An 18158-nucleotide genomic window follows, 5' to 3' on the forward strand; every position below is an offset into this window, starting at 1 on the left:
GAATGCATTTTTATGTTGTTGCTTAAAGTATGTGATAGAGCCTGAATGTTTTTGAAAGTGAGATTCATCACTGAAACCCTGAAACTGTACCCTGAAACTTGTCACTGTTTTGCGCTGTTGCAAAATGGGGCTAAGACTTCCAGGCATTACTCATGCTCCAGCAGCACCCTGTAAGATCTTGGGACAGTGACAATTTACAGAGCACTTCTGGAGCATGAGCAGTGCATGAAAGTCTTAACCCCTTTTTGCAACAGTGTGTGTGCATGAGGAATTGTGTTGTGGCTCCTGGCCCACACCCACAGAGCCTCCTTACATGTGTGCTTCATTAGTCATGATGTCAGGCGCTGATTTAATTGAGAGAAAATTAAGTTCTTTCCCCCAGGGAAATCAAGGGAACTTTAAAATGTCCAAGGACTGCAATCCTATGCACGCTTATCTAGGAGTAAACCATATTGAACACAGTGGGACTTACTTCCTAGTAAACATGCACTGGGTTGTGTTGTAAATTTGACTGAAATGTGCCCATGATATAGCTCAGCTCTTACATTATATGGAAACATTAACTGAAATCCTAATCAGCATTGTCAAATGTCTTTACTCTTCTGTTGATAATTCTTTAAATTTCCACCTTTTCCTATTTCACTTGTTGCATATAAATATTTATTATCTGCGTCTCTCCTGGGTAAAGGTGCAACTATCTCCAATTCCTGTGTGTGATGGAATTGGATGTCTGATTACAATTGGTCAAAAATTATTCTTATGAAAAGTAATACTGATCATCTTGAATGAAACCTATAACTTTTTTCAGATTGCATACTGGAATGAAGTGGACAAAATGGTTGTTAATCTACCGAATGGTTGTGAGCCTCCTTCTTGCAATGAATCCTCTGGATTAGAGAATAAGACTATTATTGTCACCACCATTTTGGTAATTAAGCACATTTTTTGTGAAATGGATAGTCTAAGTTGCAGTCTTATAATTCATTCTCGGTCTATGTTGGAATAGTAAGCCACTGAGTTACTTTATCACTGTGCATGTGTTGAAGGTTGAGAAACATTCTTAATGGAACACTAGGAAAATCCTTGGTGCCATCTGCCTATTGTGGAAGAATAGTTATGAGAATGTCCTTGTTTTATGAAAAATAAAGTGACAATACACGTGATAAATTTTTCAAATGTTTAAAAACAAAATCACATCTCAAGGGCACCAGTTTCAAGGAAATACTCTTTAGTAACAGGATTGTGCTTTGATTTGTTGTTTAAGTTGTCACTCTGTTCATTAGCAAATGGAGGTTGCCAAGTAGTCAACAATGAATGCACGACTTTTCATCTCAATCCAGTTTAAATTCTCCACTGAAGAAAAGGGTGTGAAGCTTTTTCTGTCACTACAAATAGCAACATTATATATAGTATTATAGTAGCAATGTCATGTTGTTTACCCAGTAAGCTAATAATTGTTCGGAGTTGTTCATTCAGGGGATAACTGTTCTGGATTATATATTAAAGGAGCCAACAATTTATCAACTGTTTTGATGGTGGTAAGATTTTTACTTTACAGCTCTATATTTCTTGTATAGACCATTTAATTTTATGTGATCAATTGTAGTTTTGGTGGGAAGTAAGCAGTGCAGAATACTGTTAAATAGGCACTGGTAGGGATACAGGCATTCTTTAAAAAGTTATCAAAACAAAAAGTTTTATAAGCGCTTTCTTTATTTGTCATCATACGGATTTTGTTAATGCTAATGAATAATATGAACGCAACTTTAAAAATGTTTCTACCTGTAAGGCTTGCTGGATTGTGAAAAAATGTGGTGTGATGAGTGACAAATAAATAATTCTGAACATTTATGAAAAAGGATTACAGATTTTTCTTGTTTTATTTGATTTACTTCCAAACATGATACACACAGGAAACATGAATAAGACAGTATCCTTATTAATTAGCTAAAGCCAAATTTCTCTGTACAGGAATCCCCATATGTCATGATGAAGAAAAATTATGATACACTTGATGGAAATGAGCGCTATGAGGGCTACTGTGTGGACTTAGCTGCAGAAATTGCCAAACACTGTGGGTTCAAGTACAGACTCACAATTGTTGCGGATGGCAAGTATGGGGCCAGGGATCCAGAGACAAAAATCTGGAATGGAATGGTTGGAGAACTGGTTTATGGGGTAAGATCCTTTTTGACCATTTTGGGTAGCTATGATTGAGGAGGATAAGCATAACACATGTCAGTATAACAACTGCAGTTCACTTGGACTGAAACCAGATTAAAATGTACCATGAAAGGAGACCATTATGTCTGCAGTTCAACCTGCTTTCCTACCAATGGCCAAGTTCCTGACTAATGGTGCATCCGTATTGCTAACAAAAGTACGCCCACAATGCTAGCTTCCCCACTTTTGAAGTAGGGCCACTCTTGCACAAGAGTGCTATGATTTTGGTGGTTCTCTCTTTGCTCCAGAAGTGCTTTTTGATAGTGGAGATATGTCCCTGATGGTTGCACAGCTCTCAGGGACATGCTTCCACTGCCAAGGAGTGCTTTTGGAACAAGGGGAGAGCTGCTGAAAAGGTTGTGCTCTTGTAATAGCAGGGAAGCTTGCTTTTATTAGAAGCATGTGTACACCATTAGTCAGGATGTTGGCCAGTGAAATAGCTAACGTCTTCAAGTGGCATTAAAATTTCAAGAAGTATTTTGGGTGCTAACTATGTTGTCCCAACTGTGATTATAAATGAGGAGACTTTGCATGATAGAAATGCAGCCATATAGCTGAATATATGTCAGTAAGAAGAATATCAGAGACAGATTACTCAATACTTTAGTTCTCAGTAGGAGGTTAGTGTTGAAATGATTATTACCCATGTCCCTGCTGCTGCATTCTTCATTTGTGATGCACAAAAGCAATGAAGCCATTCCCTTGCTAACTCTTGAATAAGTTATTATTTTGTTTTGCTTCCCTTACAGAAAGCCGATATTGCAATTGCTCCATTAACTATAACGCTGGTGAGAGAAGAAGTGATTGACTTCTCAAAGCCTTTTATGAGCCTCGGGATATCTATAATGATCAAGAAGCCTCAGAAGTCCAAGCCAGGAGTGTTTTCCTTTCTTGATCCTTTAGCATATGAGATCTGGATGTGCATTGTTTTTGCCTACATTGGGGTCAGTGTTGTTTTATTCCTGGTCAGCAGATTTAGCCCATACGAGTGGCACACTGAGGAGTTTGAAGATGGAAGAGAAACACAAAGTAACGAATCAACTAATGAATTTGGGATATTTAATAGTCTCTGGTTTTCCTTGGGTGCCTTTATGCAGCAAGGATGCGATATTTCGCCAAGGTTGGTTACGCGTTCATTTCAGCTTTGTGCATTTTTGGTCTCGCTAAGGAAGTTCATGGTGCATATATATATTCACTGTCCAGAAATACCTGCTGTTCACTTGTTTTTCAGAATCATCCACAGCCCTTTAAATGAAAACAACTGCTCTCGATGCAGGCTAGTGGACTGTTCAATTGAGTTCCTTCTAGCATCACTCATGCCCTACCCTGGTGGACTTATATACACACCATGCAGAGGCCATAAAATGCATAAGGTTCTTCTCATTCCATGCCTTCTTGGAGGGGTACCGTGTTTTTGCTGCATCCCATTTACAGCTGATGATGCATGGAGATAACAGATGCTGTAATGGGAACAAGGATAACACATTTGAAAAGCAGCACTTTCCCCCTCCTCAAACCACTTTACACACCATCCTGCCTACTGCTAAAACTCTGTCCCACAACAGAACTTAAATATAAAGGTCTTCTGATAACTCTATAGGTATGTGAACCAGTTACAGCAAACCTAGCAAGACGGGTTTTTGAGGGAATCCTGAAGTACATTTTTGAGCTTCAAATAAAACCCCTGCCCATTTCAGAATACGACTCCCCCCACCCCGCCAGCATGGATATATAACTTCTAGCACATGTATTATGCTTGTGCTTATTTTAGTTATACTTTTTTATTTGCAGCATTATCAACTATTTCCCTAGTGGAACTAGTGGCTGTGGCCCAAACTGAACAGCTCAATTAGACACATTTCTTGTTGAATATGAGAATTATAATAAAAAGAATGTATCATATATGGGAGGACATTAAACTAACAACCTTAATAATCATTCATAGCCATGCTAGTGTGATATCTAATGGAGAGCAGGAGACACAGCTGAAAGATTCAGTTTTCAGTTCAGATGTTAGTGTGGGTCACTAGCCAACCATGTTTTTAGATGAAGAAGATAATGGAAGTTGTTAAGACAGATATGGCAGTTATGCTATGGATCACTGGTGGAAAACCGTTTTTCATTTTAAAAAAAGAAGAGGTGACAGTGTTGTAAAATTTGATAAGAGACAAATATGTGGGTTAACTGGACTCTTCCAACTAGTGGGGTAGATTCAGCTTGGAGCAAATGAAAATAATCCCTTTTGCTCTCCTTTTTATTCGTTCCAAGCTGAACAGGCTGGGGAATGGGGAAACGGGTCTGATATTGGGGCTCCCATTCATATGCATTAATCTTGCCTTTAAAGATAAGAGACCCCCAACCCAAAATATCATTATTTAGTTTGCTGTCTCATTGTTGGCTGCTGTCGGTAGCAGTAGGAGCTCTTAAGTGCAGCTTCCTGGTAGGCACCACTGTTAATGCATAACTGTACCAGGATGAAGGGGAAATGTGAATTGTTTCAAAATGACCATTGCTATGAAAAAACAGCTGCTTCCAGTTAATGCAGACTTCTTTTACCTACACTTCCCCAGATTACGTTGTATCCTGGTGCAGACAACAACTGTCAGGTGTCACCTCTAGAGTCCCTACTTCTACTGACACAGATATCGGTGAAGCAGCCGTTTAAGTAAATGCTGTTGTTTTTTAAGCTGAGGAACAAATGTGGGATTAATAGAGGACCCACAAACAAATCCAGAAATGCTCTGGGTCCTAATGGGCTCAGCAAGAAACAAAATGGGAGGGAGGCCGAAAACAGATGAGGCTCACCAAAAGAAAAGAAAAACATACACAATGCATACCTCTACTTCCAACACTTTCCTTTGATATGCCTTTTGTTTGGTACAGGGTTGCACTGGTGGTAGGTGGACGGGGCCTCGGCACAGAGAATGGAAGTGGCTCTCAGTGCTGCAGCATATAGGATCAGACTCACAGATTACTAATTTATTCTAGACAAAATTTAGGAAGTGTTATTGATATGCATTCAGTCGGTCTTTCTCTGGATATTTTTGAAGGCCTTGGGTCAGTATTGCCTGGGAGTGTTTTAGGGTAGTAAAAAAGCAACAAATGCTTGGCAACATTGTTAAGCCACAGCTTCTCTGGAATTCCTTAAGAATGATTTTCTCTCCTACTCATTTCCCAGGATTCTATTCTGACCTGCTTTAGGTGCATTTGCAAATCACAGAATCGGCTCAGAATGGTCTGATGTCGGGACAATGTGGTGTCCTAAACTGGTACTGGATTAAGTTCTCACATAGTCTACTTCACACATTGTGATTGCAGGAATCAGAACCCGTGTGGATTTTTTATGGATATAGTTTCACTTGTGTGAAAGTGGAACCCATAGAATTCGGGCCATTTCTAATAATGCCATGGAAATTCTTCTTTCGTTTGCATGGTCAGAACTGGACTCAGCTATAGAGATGACAAGTGGCCATGAGGTTCAGGTTCTTGGTGGCAGCCATGCCACTTAGGTCATGAGCCTAGCTAGTGGAAGATTCTGGCTTTATAGAATTAGATACTTTTAACTGTCACTGATTTTCATGAAACATGTATTCTTTAATAACAACTTGCTAACATGAGATGTTCAGGATCTCTCAGTCAATAAATCTTTGCCAGACTTCAGAGGCAGAGGAGCAGGTTGATTCATTTTTTAAAAATCTGTTTTTGGAAAGACTAAAATTACTCAAATTTTTTAGAAAACATCATAAATACCCCAAAATTTATGCAGCTCTGGATGTTTAAAATGTTCATTCGGGAGTTAAACCATGGAAGTTATTAATAGATACTCTAATTGAAAGTCAGTCTCTATTTTCATAAATATTAATCTTCGAAAGAGCAGTCATCATAAGGTTTTGAGAGATCAGCAAATTAAAAGCAACAGTAAAACTCTCTTGTCATTAATCAACCCTGATGCTTCATATAAAGATGAATTAATATGATGATGGAGCACAAAGAAGACCTGGCCAGGTCAAAGATTCAGTACTGAGAGCTGAAAAATACTTTGCATGAAAAGAACACTTTAGGAATTCTAAGTGCTTCACGTATCTTTTCATCTTCATCTTGTAATCCTAACCCTATAAAGTCAGGGGCTGACATCCAGATTAATACAGCACTAGTGCAAAGATGTTGCAGTAGATAGGAGCACTAAGTCAGAAGTTTTCATTCTAGACTAGTTTTGTGCTTGCAGAACAAGGCACAGAAATAGATGCCCATATCCTATTCCACTATTGTTGTTGTGTAAGTGTAATGCTTGTGCAAGCAGACGGAGAGCAAAAGGGATTGCGCAGCTTTGAGCATCTGTGCAGCTATGGAACCTTTGAGCATATGTGCAACTTCATTCATTGTGTGCGTGTGACATTAGACTGGATGTCATCCAGTAAGTAGTCTTATCCCCATATTGCAGATGGTGGGGCTGAAAGAGAGTCGCCTGCCTAAGACCATCTAGTAAGTTCATGACAGAGGTGAGATTTGAATGTGAGAATTCCCAGTTCATAGATCTTAGCCACTACACTACACCAACCCTACTCACTTTTGAAATTCAACCTGTTTACCATTCAAGAATGAATGAGACAGGCAACAGCTATCTACTTGAAATGAGTTCAAGTCTTCAGGGATGAATTGCATCCTAGGATACTAAAGGAGCTTGCTGATGTACTCTCAGAACCTCTGTCTATCATCTTTGAGAAATCCTGGATAATGGGTGAGTAGCCACCAGACTGGAGATAGGCCAGTGTTATCCCAGTGTTCAAAAGGTGGGAGACAGGAAGCAGGATTTGGGAAATAACAAACTGGTCTGACTTCAATAACAGGGAAGACAGCAGAAGAAGAAGTTATAAAGTAAGCAGTTTGTAAGCATCTTTATAACAATTCAGTGACAACTAGAAACCAGCAGTCCTGCTAGAGTCTAACTTTATTTTTATTATTGTTATTATTGTTGTTGTTTTGTTTTGTTTTTTACTGTTACTAAGTTAGTGAATTGTGGGAATGCTTGGGATGTAATTTATCTTGATTTCAGCAACACTTTGGCAATGTTCCCCATGCTATTTTGGTTAGCATACTGGTCAAATGAAGGCTAGATAATAACCTATCAGATGGATTTGTAATTGACTGGGAAACCATACTCAGAGTGTTCATCAATGGCTCCACTTTAAACTGGAGGGAGGATTTGAATGGGGTGCTGCATAGCTCTGTCCTCAACCTAGTCTTTAACATTTTTCTCTGTGACTTAGATGAAAGTGTAGAGAAAATCCTCATCAGATTTGCAGATACACAAATAGAGGGATAACACCTCAAAATACCAAGATAAAGTTCAAATTACTGAGATAGAATGGAAAATTGGAGTGAAATTCACAAAATGAAATTCAGCAGAGACAAATGCAGAGATATGTATTTCGAGAAAAATGAAATGCACAGATATAGAATGGGAAATACTATGTAACTGGTGGTAGTAAATGTGAAAAGGGTTTTAGGATTGCATTTGATCACAAGTTGAACATGAGCCAGCAGTGTGATGCAGTTGCAAAAAAGTCTAATGCATTATGTATGATGCATTAATAAAACCATAATACTTAGCATCTGCATAGTGTGATCAAGTGTTCAAAGCACTTCACTTGTATTATGCAGAGCTGTGCAAGTCACCCACAGTAATAGTTCTACTTGATTCCACAGTAGTCACAAATAATCTGGAGTACTGTGTCCACTCCTGGATATCATGTTTAAAGAAGGATGTAGACAGATTGGCACACATTCAAAGGAGAGCAACAAAGATGGTCAGGAATCTGGCGAGAAAGCCCTATGAGCAAAGATCAAAGGCGCTTAGCATTTAGATTGGGATAGAGAAGACTGAGAGGGACATTATAGCAATGCCCCACATGATGTGCAAGGCAATGCTGACACTCTTGATTGGCCAATGCTGTTGCACACATGGAAACCAGCCCCAGTGGTGTTGTGCAAGCGCGCAGTTGTGCAACTATTTAAAACAGTACACTGGAGACAATTCAAGTTCCTCTGCGTGTGGGTGTGCTATTTTTGATAGTCACAACTGCACTCTTGTGCAGCACTGCCAGGGCTGGCTTTCATGAGCACAGCAGCACCAGCCAATCAAGAATGCTGGTGTGGCCATGCACATCATGTGGCCCACTATTAAAAACCTGAAGGGTTGGTACATAGATGAGGGCAAAGATTTGTTGTCTGCTGCCCCAGAGGACAAGTTTAGATCTAGCAGGCTTAAACTGCAGGAGGATAAATTTCATTCTTAAGGGTATGCGCGGTTTGAGAACAATCAGTTACATAGGGGGATTGTGGTCTCTCCCTTACTGAAGGCTGCTTGCTGTGAAGGAGGCTGGACAGCCAGCTGATGGGGATGCTTTGCCCTAGATTTCCTGCATTGAGGAAGGGGTGACATTAGATAACCTTCAACACCTCTTCCAACTCAGTGATTCTGTGAGTCACCATATAGTATGTTTGCTGACTAATTTATTCTGGAGTAGTGACAGGTAAGATGAATTGCATAACTTTTAAAATCATTCTGAATGGCTTTAGTCAAGAATTTAAAGATGGCATGCATTATTGCTGGTTGCATGTTGGCAAGTACTATACATACATTGGCAAGGGACAAGATCAGCAACTACAGTCGATAGTTGCACTGTGCACCACCTTGCACTGATGCACTCAAGGCAGGGATGTAGGGAGACTCCCAGTGGCCCAGGGACAAAGTTGTTTTTTGGGCCCTAGCACTGAAGCCACGCCCCCTACTTTACTGCCTCCCACCTTACGATGCTCCCCACCTGGTGGCGGCAGGGGAGGGGGCTGGCTGGTGGGCTGGCTGGCTTCTCGGTGTGCCAGCTTCTCACTGGCTGGCACGCAGGCCTCCCAATTCCCTGGCCGGCACTCTGGCTTCTCCCACACCTGTGTGCAGGCCTCCCCATTGAGTAGGAAGAGCGTAGTGTGCTGTGATTTGGGAGGCCTGCGCGCCGGCTGGGGAGGCTGGAGAGTCCCGTGCGCCAGCTGAAGAGGGTGGAGAGGCCTGCACGTTTGCTGGGGAGGGGGAAGAGTCCCGTAAATGCCGGGGGTGCACAAGGGCAGGGTGGCAGGGCCCTTGTGGGCCCCGTGACACCCTGGACCCAGAGACATTTGCACCCCCTCATCCAATGGACACTACGCCTATGGCTCAAGGACTATTCAGAAGTTACTGTGCTCTTTTGAATGCTGCTGAAATGCTTCTCCTTGTGGAAGTGGTGCTAGATGAAGTAATCGTATTGAAATCCTGCAAATATATTTGCTTGGACAAGTACTGCTCTCCTGGAGGCCATTGGTGCTGGCATAAGGACTGCATGGAGCAGATGCACATGGAAAGAAGCTTTGGGATATTACAGTTTCTGTGTGGAGCTTTTCAGTGGCAGTCTCATTGGGTTGGTAAGATTTGATGCAACCCCATAATTGTTTCCAAGACTGATAGATAGCCTACTCTATATTGTCAATATAGTTCAAGAAAGGTATTCAGTGTGGTAAGAAGCTATTTTAAGATCGGTATTGACAACTTTAATTTAGATTGACAATGTTCTTTTGTATTGTGCCAATACCAAAATAAAAAGCATTCTAAAAGAGCCTACTTTTAGGGGATTTGCCCCCTTGGATGGAATGTTAGTAGTAAATTAGAACATGTAAAATATTCAAGAAGTCAGGGAAAGTTTGAAACCGATATCAGCATATGTCATGTTATTAGTATCCACTTTGAAACCTACAGATAGGGCATAGAATTTCTTGAGTTGTCTGATGAGCCCATTACAATGACATTTAGGAAGTGAAAAATAAAGATCCTTGCTAGATACTAGCTGCAGTTAAAAAATCTGGTGATTATTAAAGGGCTATATGTTTTGATTGTGAATTATTTAAATAAATGACTGAGATTTAATTCAATACAGAGCTTAGAAGTGATTGTGGGAAAAGCTAATCTCAAGTATGGCATTGGTGTTGTACAAAACTAAGGCTTTCTAATCCCCCAATCTCTCATTACTCTGGTTTACATTTGATTGTTGAACATATGCCCTTGAGCTTGTTAAATGCTGACATTTTCTAAGGAAGTGCATTGAAGAATTGAATCGGAAACATGACCTCCTGATTCATTCATTCAATAAATAGGATGGGATCCAGATGAGTCCTTTTGAAATCAATGGGACTGAAGTAAATTAGTCGTTTTTCTGTGTATTTTGTTGGCATTTAGTCTGGATCCTGCCCATCTCCTTCACCAGCTGAAATCACTGCAGGAGAAACTGTTGCTCTTGGTGTTGTTGTGGCCTATTAGAAATGGGAAGGCTCGTCACCTTAAACTTAAAACGCCACATATTTTATTGATCAGATTTGCTTTTATGTGTGTTTAAGTTGTCACAAACAGGGGGTTCACTTGAGTTATCATAAAAATCTTCGTGTTTAAATCTGGCAATAATGTGATCTAAGCAGCGTTCTTTGCAGGGTGGTCAGACTTGAGAAGGACTGATGAGCTAGTACTTTACCTCCATAGATTCACTCAAGACAGGAGTCCTGAATTTAGTGATACCACCTGATATGAGTAAAATTACCATAGCAAAGATGTAACATTTTAATTTCTCATTTTCTTAGTATGGTAGATAGCATGAAAATTCTTCCCTGTGTTACACAGTGCAGCATATACATAAATCTGGTAACTTATATTCCTTTCAGGACATTCATATCATTTTACAAATCCATTTCATACTTGTTATTAGATCCCTGTCTGGGCGCATTGTTGGAGGTGTGTGGTGGTTCTTTACCCTGATCATAATCTCATCCTACACGGCTAACCTAGCTGCCTTCCTGACAGTAGAGAGGATGGTGTCTCCCATTGAAAGTGCTGAGGATTTGTCTAAACAAACAGAAATTGCTTATGGGACATTAGACTCTGGCTCAACGAAAGAATTTTTTAGGGTAAGAGCCTCTCATTAACTTAATTCTTATTTTGGTCTGAAATATTAAGATACAATTGAATGTTTTCGTCCTCTATGCTTTTCTGCATTCCAGTGAAAATACAGTCCATTTTTGTTACTGCAGTGTAAATAAGGTATTGTGTGTTTAGACTTGAATATCAACTTGAATTCCGATGCCAAATGGAGCACCCTATCCATTCTATGTAGTGACAGGAAGAGACAGATGCAAATGGGCAGCATGGCAGTGAGAAAAGTCAAACTTGGATATGACAACAATGATATCACACATATACAGATGCACAGATCAATCCAAAAGTCTCTTTTTAATGTGGCGCTTTAGTGTACACAAGAGATTTACTTTTGCGGGCAGCATGGCAGACAAAGAAATGCATGTGCAGAATTGTTCCTTCCACTGAAAGGAACTGAAATCTTGCCGTGCTTAAGGAGCTCTGAGTAGATCAGAGCACAAACAGAACTCTGTATCGGGAGATTACTGAAGATAAACCACATGCTCCATGAATGAACCTCTCTCTCTCTCTCTCTCTCTCTCTCTCTCTCTCTCTCTCTCTCTCTCTCTCTCTCTCTCTCATTTTTATACCACCTGATATGTACATCTTTAGGTGGTGTACAACATTTAAAACACAATAAAAAGAGTAAAAACAGATTAAAATCCCACAAAACACAATTTTAAAACCTCATAAAACAGGCCATTACAATTAATTCCAGGTAAAAGCCTGTGAAAACAGGTGCATCTTGAAAGTCTTCCTAAAAACAAACAGAGAAGGAGATGATCTTATTTCAACAGGCAGCCTATTCCAAAGTCCCAGGGCAGCCACAGAGAAAGCCCGGTCCCAAGTTGCTACCAAAGAAGCAGGCAGCATCCGTAACTGGACCTCTCCAGAAGATCCTAATAGGCAGCAGGGTTCATTACAAAGAAGGCGCTATCTTAAATACCCTGGGCCCAAACCATTAAGGGCTTTATAGGTAATAACCAGCACTTTGTATTTCGCTCAGAAACATATTGGCAGCCAGTGCAATTCTTTTCAGCTTGGTGTGATATAGTCCTTTCAGGTTGTCCCAGAGACCAGTCTGGCTGCAGCATTCTGTACCAATTGTAGTTTTCAGACTGTATACAAATGCAGCTCCACATAGAGTGTATGGTAATAGTCGAGCCTGGAGGTTACCAGCATAAGCACCATTAACCTCCAGAAATGGACATCGCTGATGTCTCAGCCAAAGCTGATAAAAAGTGCTCCTGGTCACTGCCTCAACCTGAGAAACCAGAGAGAGTTTTTGATCCAAGAGAACTCCCAAGCTACTTACCTGAACTTTCAGGGGGAGTGTAACCCCATCCAGAACGGGCAGATCTAAACTATCTTTTGTGTTCCAATCCCCCACAGTCAGTTTTTCCATCTTCTTTAGATTCAACTTCAGTTTGTTATCCCTCATCCTGCCCTTTACTGACTCCAGGCAGGCATTTAAGGAAGATATGCTATTTCCTGATGAGGTTGAAATAGATCTGGGTATCATCAGCATATTGATAACGCCCAGCACCAAACCTCCTGATGATCTCTCCCAGCGGTTTCATATAGATTTTAAAGAGCTTTGGAGACAGTATGGAGCTTTGTGGGACTCCATACTTTAGTTCTCGCTTGCAGAACAACAGTCTCAAAGTGACAACATCTGGAATCTGCCAGAGAGGTAGGAATGGAACTACTGTAAAGCAGTGCCCCCCAATCCAGCCCCCCTCAGGAGATCTAGAAGGATACCATGGTCGATGGTGTCGAAAGCCGTTAAGAGATCCAAAAGTATCAGTAGAGTCACACACCCTCTGTCGATAGCCAATTGGAGATCGTTCATGAGGCTGACCAAGGCAGTCTCAACCCCATAGCCCACTCAAAAGCCAGTTTGAAACAAGTCTAGATAATCCATATCATCCAAACCAATTTGCCCTGCATGTTGGTTTATAGCATTCATTTTGGATGAATTAAGAAATCAAAAGTGAGTTTTAAATAGGTTATGAGTTGAGAGATGCCCTTCACCTAAACATTTGCTTGTATCAATTGTTTCAAACATTTCAAACATTTTTTAATGATACTCCAGCTTCACAAAAACAGGAGATTCTGCTCTCACACTAGCACACCTGCCTTCCAAGTAATGTGCAAAGGCTGACCTTAATTCCACAGTATAATGACATGGAAAAGGAAGAGCCTTGCTTTATCTAATTTTCAGGAACAGACCAACTCTCAATCACATTTCAACTGTGAGTACATAGAACAGAAAAGGGTAACACATACCCAACTAAGCATTGGAGTACTTGCCTCCCTTGTTTTACTGAACTCTCCTCTGCTAAATCATAATAACCCATCTCTCTCCTCCAAATGTATCTTTCTCCCCGCCACACACACACACACAAAATTAAGTGAGGAGTTGCTCCTCTGTCTGCACTCCTAAAAGGGAAAAATAATCACCTTTCCCCCATCTCTCCAGCTGTTGGTGCTGACTAGACAACCAGGATTTGCCAAGAGGAGGCAGCTGTGATTGAGAATGTACAAAAACTGTTCAGGCAAAACAGAATGCATAAATACTCTTTCTTTAATTTCCATGGAGAGACAAAACCCAATTTGCCTTTTAGTCTCAGATGTCCTGAAGATGCTGAAAAGAAACTGCCATCATTGGAGATGGTACATGGGAGACTATAGGGAAAATTCACACAACATTGAGTCATAAAAAGAAGAAAACGTCCTTTGTGGCAAGGCAGGCTAGATATTAAAAAGCAATAAATAAATAAGTAGTGGTCTTGCATATCTAATTTTGCAATGCTACTAGGGTATGTAGTGCACTAACTCTTTATACCTGAATAGATTAAAAATGCTTTACTGATTTTATTTTTTATTTATTTATTTATCGAACACATTTATATACTGCCACATATACAAATCTCTGGGTGGTTTACAGATTAAAACATAAACAACATTTAAAACAATAGATAATTTAAAACCATTTAGAATAACTCTCAATAAATCTTTAAAACATTGTTAACCAAAAGCTTGATAAAATAGGTGCTTAAAATCAACCAGAGATGTGGAGGCTCTGATTTTGTTTGGGAGTGTGTTCCATCATCCTGGGATAACCCGAGAGAAGGTTTTTGGGTCACCACCAAATCAGCCAGTGGTAACTGAAACTGGACCTCCCCTGGTTATCTTATTAAATGGTGAGGTTCATGAAGGTGTTTCTTAAATACTCTAGACTCTAGCCATTCAGGGCTTTATAGGTAATAACTAGCACTTTGTATTTTCTTAGAAACTTATTGGCTGCCAGTGTTGTTTTTTGAGAATAGGAATAAATTGATCTCTTTGGGTAAACCGGAGACCAACCTGACTGTCATATTCTGCACCAATTGCAGTCCCCAAACTATGTACAAAGGCCTCCGTCATCTGGATTCTGCTGCAGTTTGTTTTGTGCATTTTTTTTAACTTTATAAAAGATATTAGGTGATTTTATCCTCCTGCCATTATTACATTTAAGATGCAGTCGTACTTCACTGTTGAGGTTATTTTACATGTGCAGATCAAATTTTAGTACAGTTTTGAGTTATTTCAGTAAATCACAGGCTAATTATAGAATCCCATTTTGAGAATATTAGATCTTTGTAAGACGAAATGGAAAAGTTATCTGATAGCCTATTGGAGAAGTAGACTGTTAATTAATTTGATAAATTCTTCATAATTGAAAAACGTAATAGCGTGTCTCTAAGAAAGAATTCTAATGAAGGCAGCATAATGAATATAAATGGAACACACTGCTAAAAAAGATTGATTTATGTCTTTGCAAACTCAACACTAGTCAACTGAAATGCTTGTAGGAGGGTGCTTTCTTACTTGGAAGCTCAATGAGGTATAAAAACATAGTAGACTTGAGAGCAGATTATTGCTTACACCAAGGGCTAGAAGTTCTAGCCTTTTGTCAACTCAGTGCTTTTAATTGATAACCTACTGTACATATTCCTATGTTTGCCATTATGAATACCAAGACTGATGTGGTTGGAGTTGCTTTTTGTGGGTCAATTCAAATATTCAACTGTACTACCTTTTCCCTCATAAGGGTTTTCCATGACCATGTTTCAAATTACCATAATGACTCTCTATACTCTCACTAGCTACTTCAGTACTGTGAAATTCCATTCCCCAGAGATCCCCCTGCTAACTGAGCAAAGAGGCACATTTTTAAAGTTGTGTTTCTCTTTATTTAGCAGGGGGAGAGCAACTGGCCCTATCCATCCCCAGCACAGCATCCCTCTGTTGGCTGCTGCTGGTCTCAATCTTATGTTTCTTTCTTAGATTGTGAGTCCTTTGGGGACAGGGAGCCTATTTATTTATTTATTTATTTATTTATTCATTTATTTATTTACCACTTTGGGAACTTTTGTTGAAAAGTGGTAGATAAATATTCATCATATTCATATTCGTAATCAGAATATGAGTATCATTTTAAAGCATTATAAGTCATTTCTGTTTCTGCTTTTTAAGTATGAGCTGGTAGAGAAATAAGAAGGTTTAGCATATATTAGATGAAATGCACACACCCAGACTAACCCTCCACCAACGCACTGGGTTTTCTGATATGTGGGGGCAAACAATTTTCAGTTATCTCCTATTCCCCCTACAACTTCTTGTACACCCCAAAATGATGTCCCTGAGGGTTGGGGGCACAGACAACTGAAGAGGGAGGGAGAGATCTCAAAAAATCATCACTTCTCCATCATGTGACAGAAAACCCTGATGGGGCTAGTCTGGATGTCAATACTTTCCAAACCATAACTTTGCAAAAGGGAGGGGGGATCAGAAATAGGGATATCTAGCTGCAGAAGTGCAGAAGCCTTCCTTTTAAGTCCTGGAAACTCCCATAGTGTGTTCACTGAGTGTTCCATAGAACACTCTATAGAGTGTTCATTGCCACCAGGAGAATTAGAAATGTCAGCTGTCATCCTAACACTGCATGGGTGCTTTTAACAACAGTGCATGCATGCAGTGCTAGCCCCCACACTAGTGACAATGCTTCCAAAGCATGGGTGCTGTTGTGCAAGAGTGCAACTACTTTTGGAGCACTCTCTGTCCTCTGGAAGCATTCCGTTAGAGTGGAAACATGTCTCTGAAAGTCAGGGTCATGTTATTGCTGTAAACAAGCTCTTCTGGAGTGCAGGGAGAGCGCCAGAAAATAGTCACATTTTTGTCCAGGAGCACCTGTGCTTCAGAGGCACAGGGACTATTGCTGACTGTGTGCTGTTGTTAGAAACATGCACACAGTGCTAGTCAGGATGTCTGCTGTCATTTCCAGTGACTCCCAGCTCAATGCTAAAGGCATTATAAAGCATATTTCTCATTCTTCCTGACATTCATGGATATAATGAATGTCTTCCTCTGCAGCTCTTCTCACCCTACTTTGGGCCCATTCTTACAAACAAAAGCTGGGTTGCAAAATATGTTGGAGTGTCCAGCCAGGATCCCAGACCCATGTGCACTCCCAAGAAGCGGAGGTGTCTTGGCAAAAATTGAGACAGGAGAACAGGAAAGTGATCGATCATGTGCTAGCCACAGTCTGAGTAGGACAACACAGGATGTGCTTTTTTTCCACCCTCTATACAATGCTGGGTAACTAATGTCGGTTGGCCACCACCATCCTACCCAGATCACAGCTAGCACACAATCACTTTCCTGTCCTCCTGTCCTCATTTTTGCCAACACATGGCTGGTTCTTGGGAGCATGCACAGGTCTGGATTCTGGCTGGCTGCTTCTCCTACCCAGCATTTGGTCATGAGAATGGGCTTGTTCATTGCAAGTTTTAGGGGAAAGGAAGTAGGGGTGTGCAATTCGGATTTTTGGTGTTTCGATTTGGTTCCAAATCAAAACACCCCTGATTCGTTTTGGATCCGAATCTGGCCCTTCCGAATCACCCCCGATTCGATTCGGATCCGAATTAATCCGAATCTGAATCTATTCATATTTTTAAAAAATGGGTCCTGGGGCCAAAAGAGTGGGGTAGTGCCTAATGGGTGGAAGCTACCACCCAAATTGCAGAGGGATTGGCCAAAGGGCTACTTTTTGGTGAATTTTTGAAGTTTTAGTGTCTTTGGGACAGATTGGGGGCATAACGTGGGATCTGGGACAAAAGAGTGGGGTGGGGTGGTAGTGCCTAATGGGTGGAGGCTACCACCCCAATTTCAGAGTGATTGGGCAAAGGGCTGATTTTTGGTGAATTGTTGGATTTTATGCATCTTTAAGGTTTTCCCCCATTAGGTATAATGGAGGGTGTATCGCTTCATGTCAGGGGGAAAGGGGTGGCCTAGAGCAGTGTGGGGTTGGTGGTAGTGCAAGGTAGGGGCAAGGAAACTACCTGAGTTTTTCAAAGGATTTGGGCAGAGGGCTGATTTTTGGTGAATTGTTGAAGTTTACGCGTCTTTAAGATTTTTCCTCATAAGGTATAATGGAGCTTTCAGCAGCCCCATAAGTGCACTTGGCGGGTGCTGGGGTGGCCCAGAGCGAGTGGTGGTGTAGTGCACATAACCCATGGGGTACAGGTTTCTGTTGTTTCTGAGGTGTTCTGAGTGTAGATTCTATGATAGCAAATGAGAGTGGATTCATGGTGTCTCATTGGAAATCTAATTTGCTATCATAGAATCCACACTCAGAACACCTCAGAAACAACAGAACTCTGTACGCCATGGGTTAGAAACCCATGGGGGTGGTTGGCACCCTATGTGCAATACACCACCACTCGCTCTGGGCCACCCCAGCACCCCCCAAGTGCAGTTATGGGGCTGCTGAAACCTCCATTACACCTTATGAGGAAAAACCTTAGAGACGTAAATTTCAACAATTCACCAAAAATCAGCCCTCTGCCCAGTCCCTCTGCAATTGGGGTGGTAGCCTCCACCCATTAGGCACTACCAGCCCACC

The 18158-nt window shown here is 40.8% G+C and overlaps 1 protein-coding gene across 8 annotated transcripts in view; it reads left to right on the plus strand.

Annotated features, from left to right (window-relative positions):
• Positions 1-18158, plus strand: part of GRIA2 (glutamate ionotropic receptor AMPA type subunit 2) — a 114582-nt gene that overhangs the window by 87192 nt on the left and 9232 nt on the right. For all 8 annotated transcript variants that reach the window (XR_008308853.1, XM_053257192.1, XM_053257186.1 and 5 more), the window contains exons 9-12: positions 809-928; positions 1972-2178; positions 2973-3343; positions 11004-11202. Coding sequence is in view for 7 of the 8 variants with exons in the window: in XM_053257192.1 (XP_053113167.1) it covers positions 809-928; positions 1972-2178; positions 2973-3343; positions 11004-11202 (897 nt within the window). In the remaining variant the exon portion in view is untranslated. The remainder of the gene's footprint in view (positions 1-808; positions 929-1971; positions 2179-2972; positions 3344-11003; positions 11203-18158) is intronic.

Source organism: Hemicordylus capensis, chromosome 5 (assembly GCF_027244095.1).
Source record: "Hemicordylus capensis ecotype Gifberg chromosome 5, rHemCap1.1.pri, whole genome shotgun sequence".
In the NCBI taxonomy this organism is placed as follows: Eukaryota; Metazoa; Chordata; class Lepidosauria; order Squamata; family Cordylidae; genus Hemicordylus; species Hemicordylus capensis.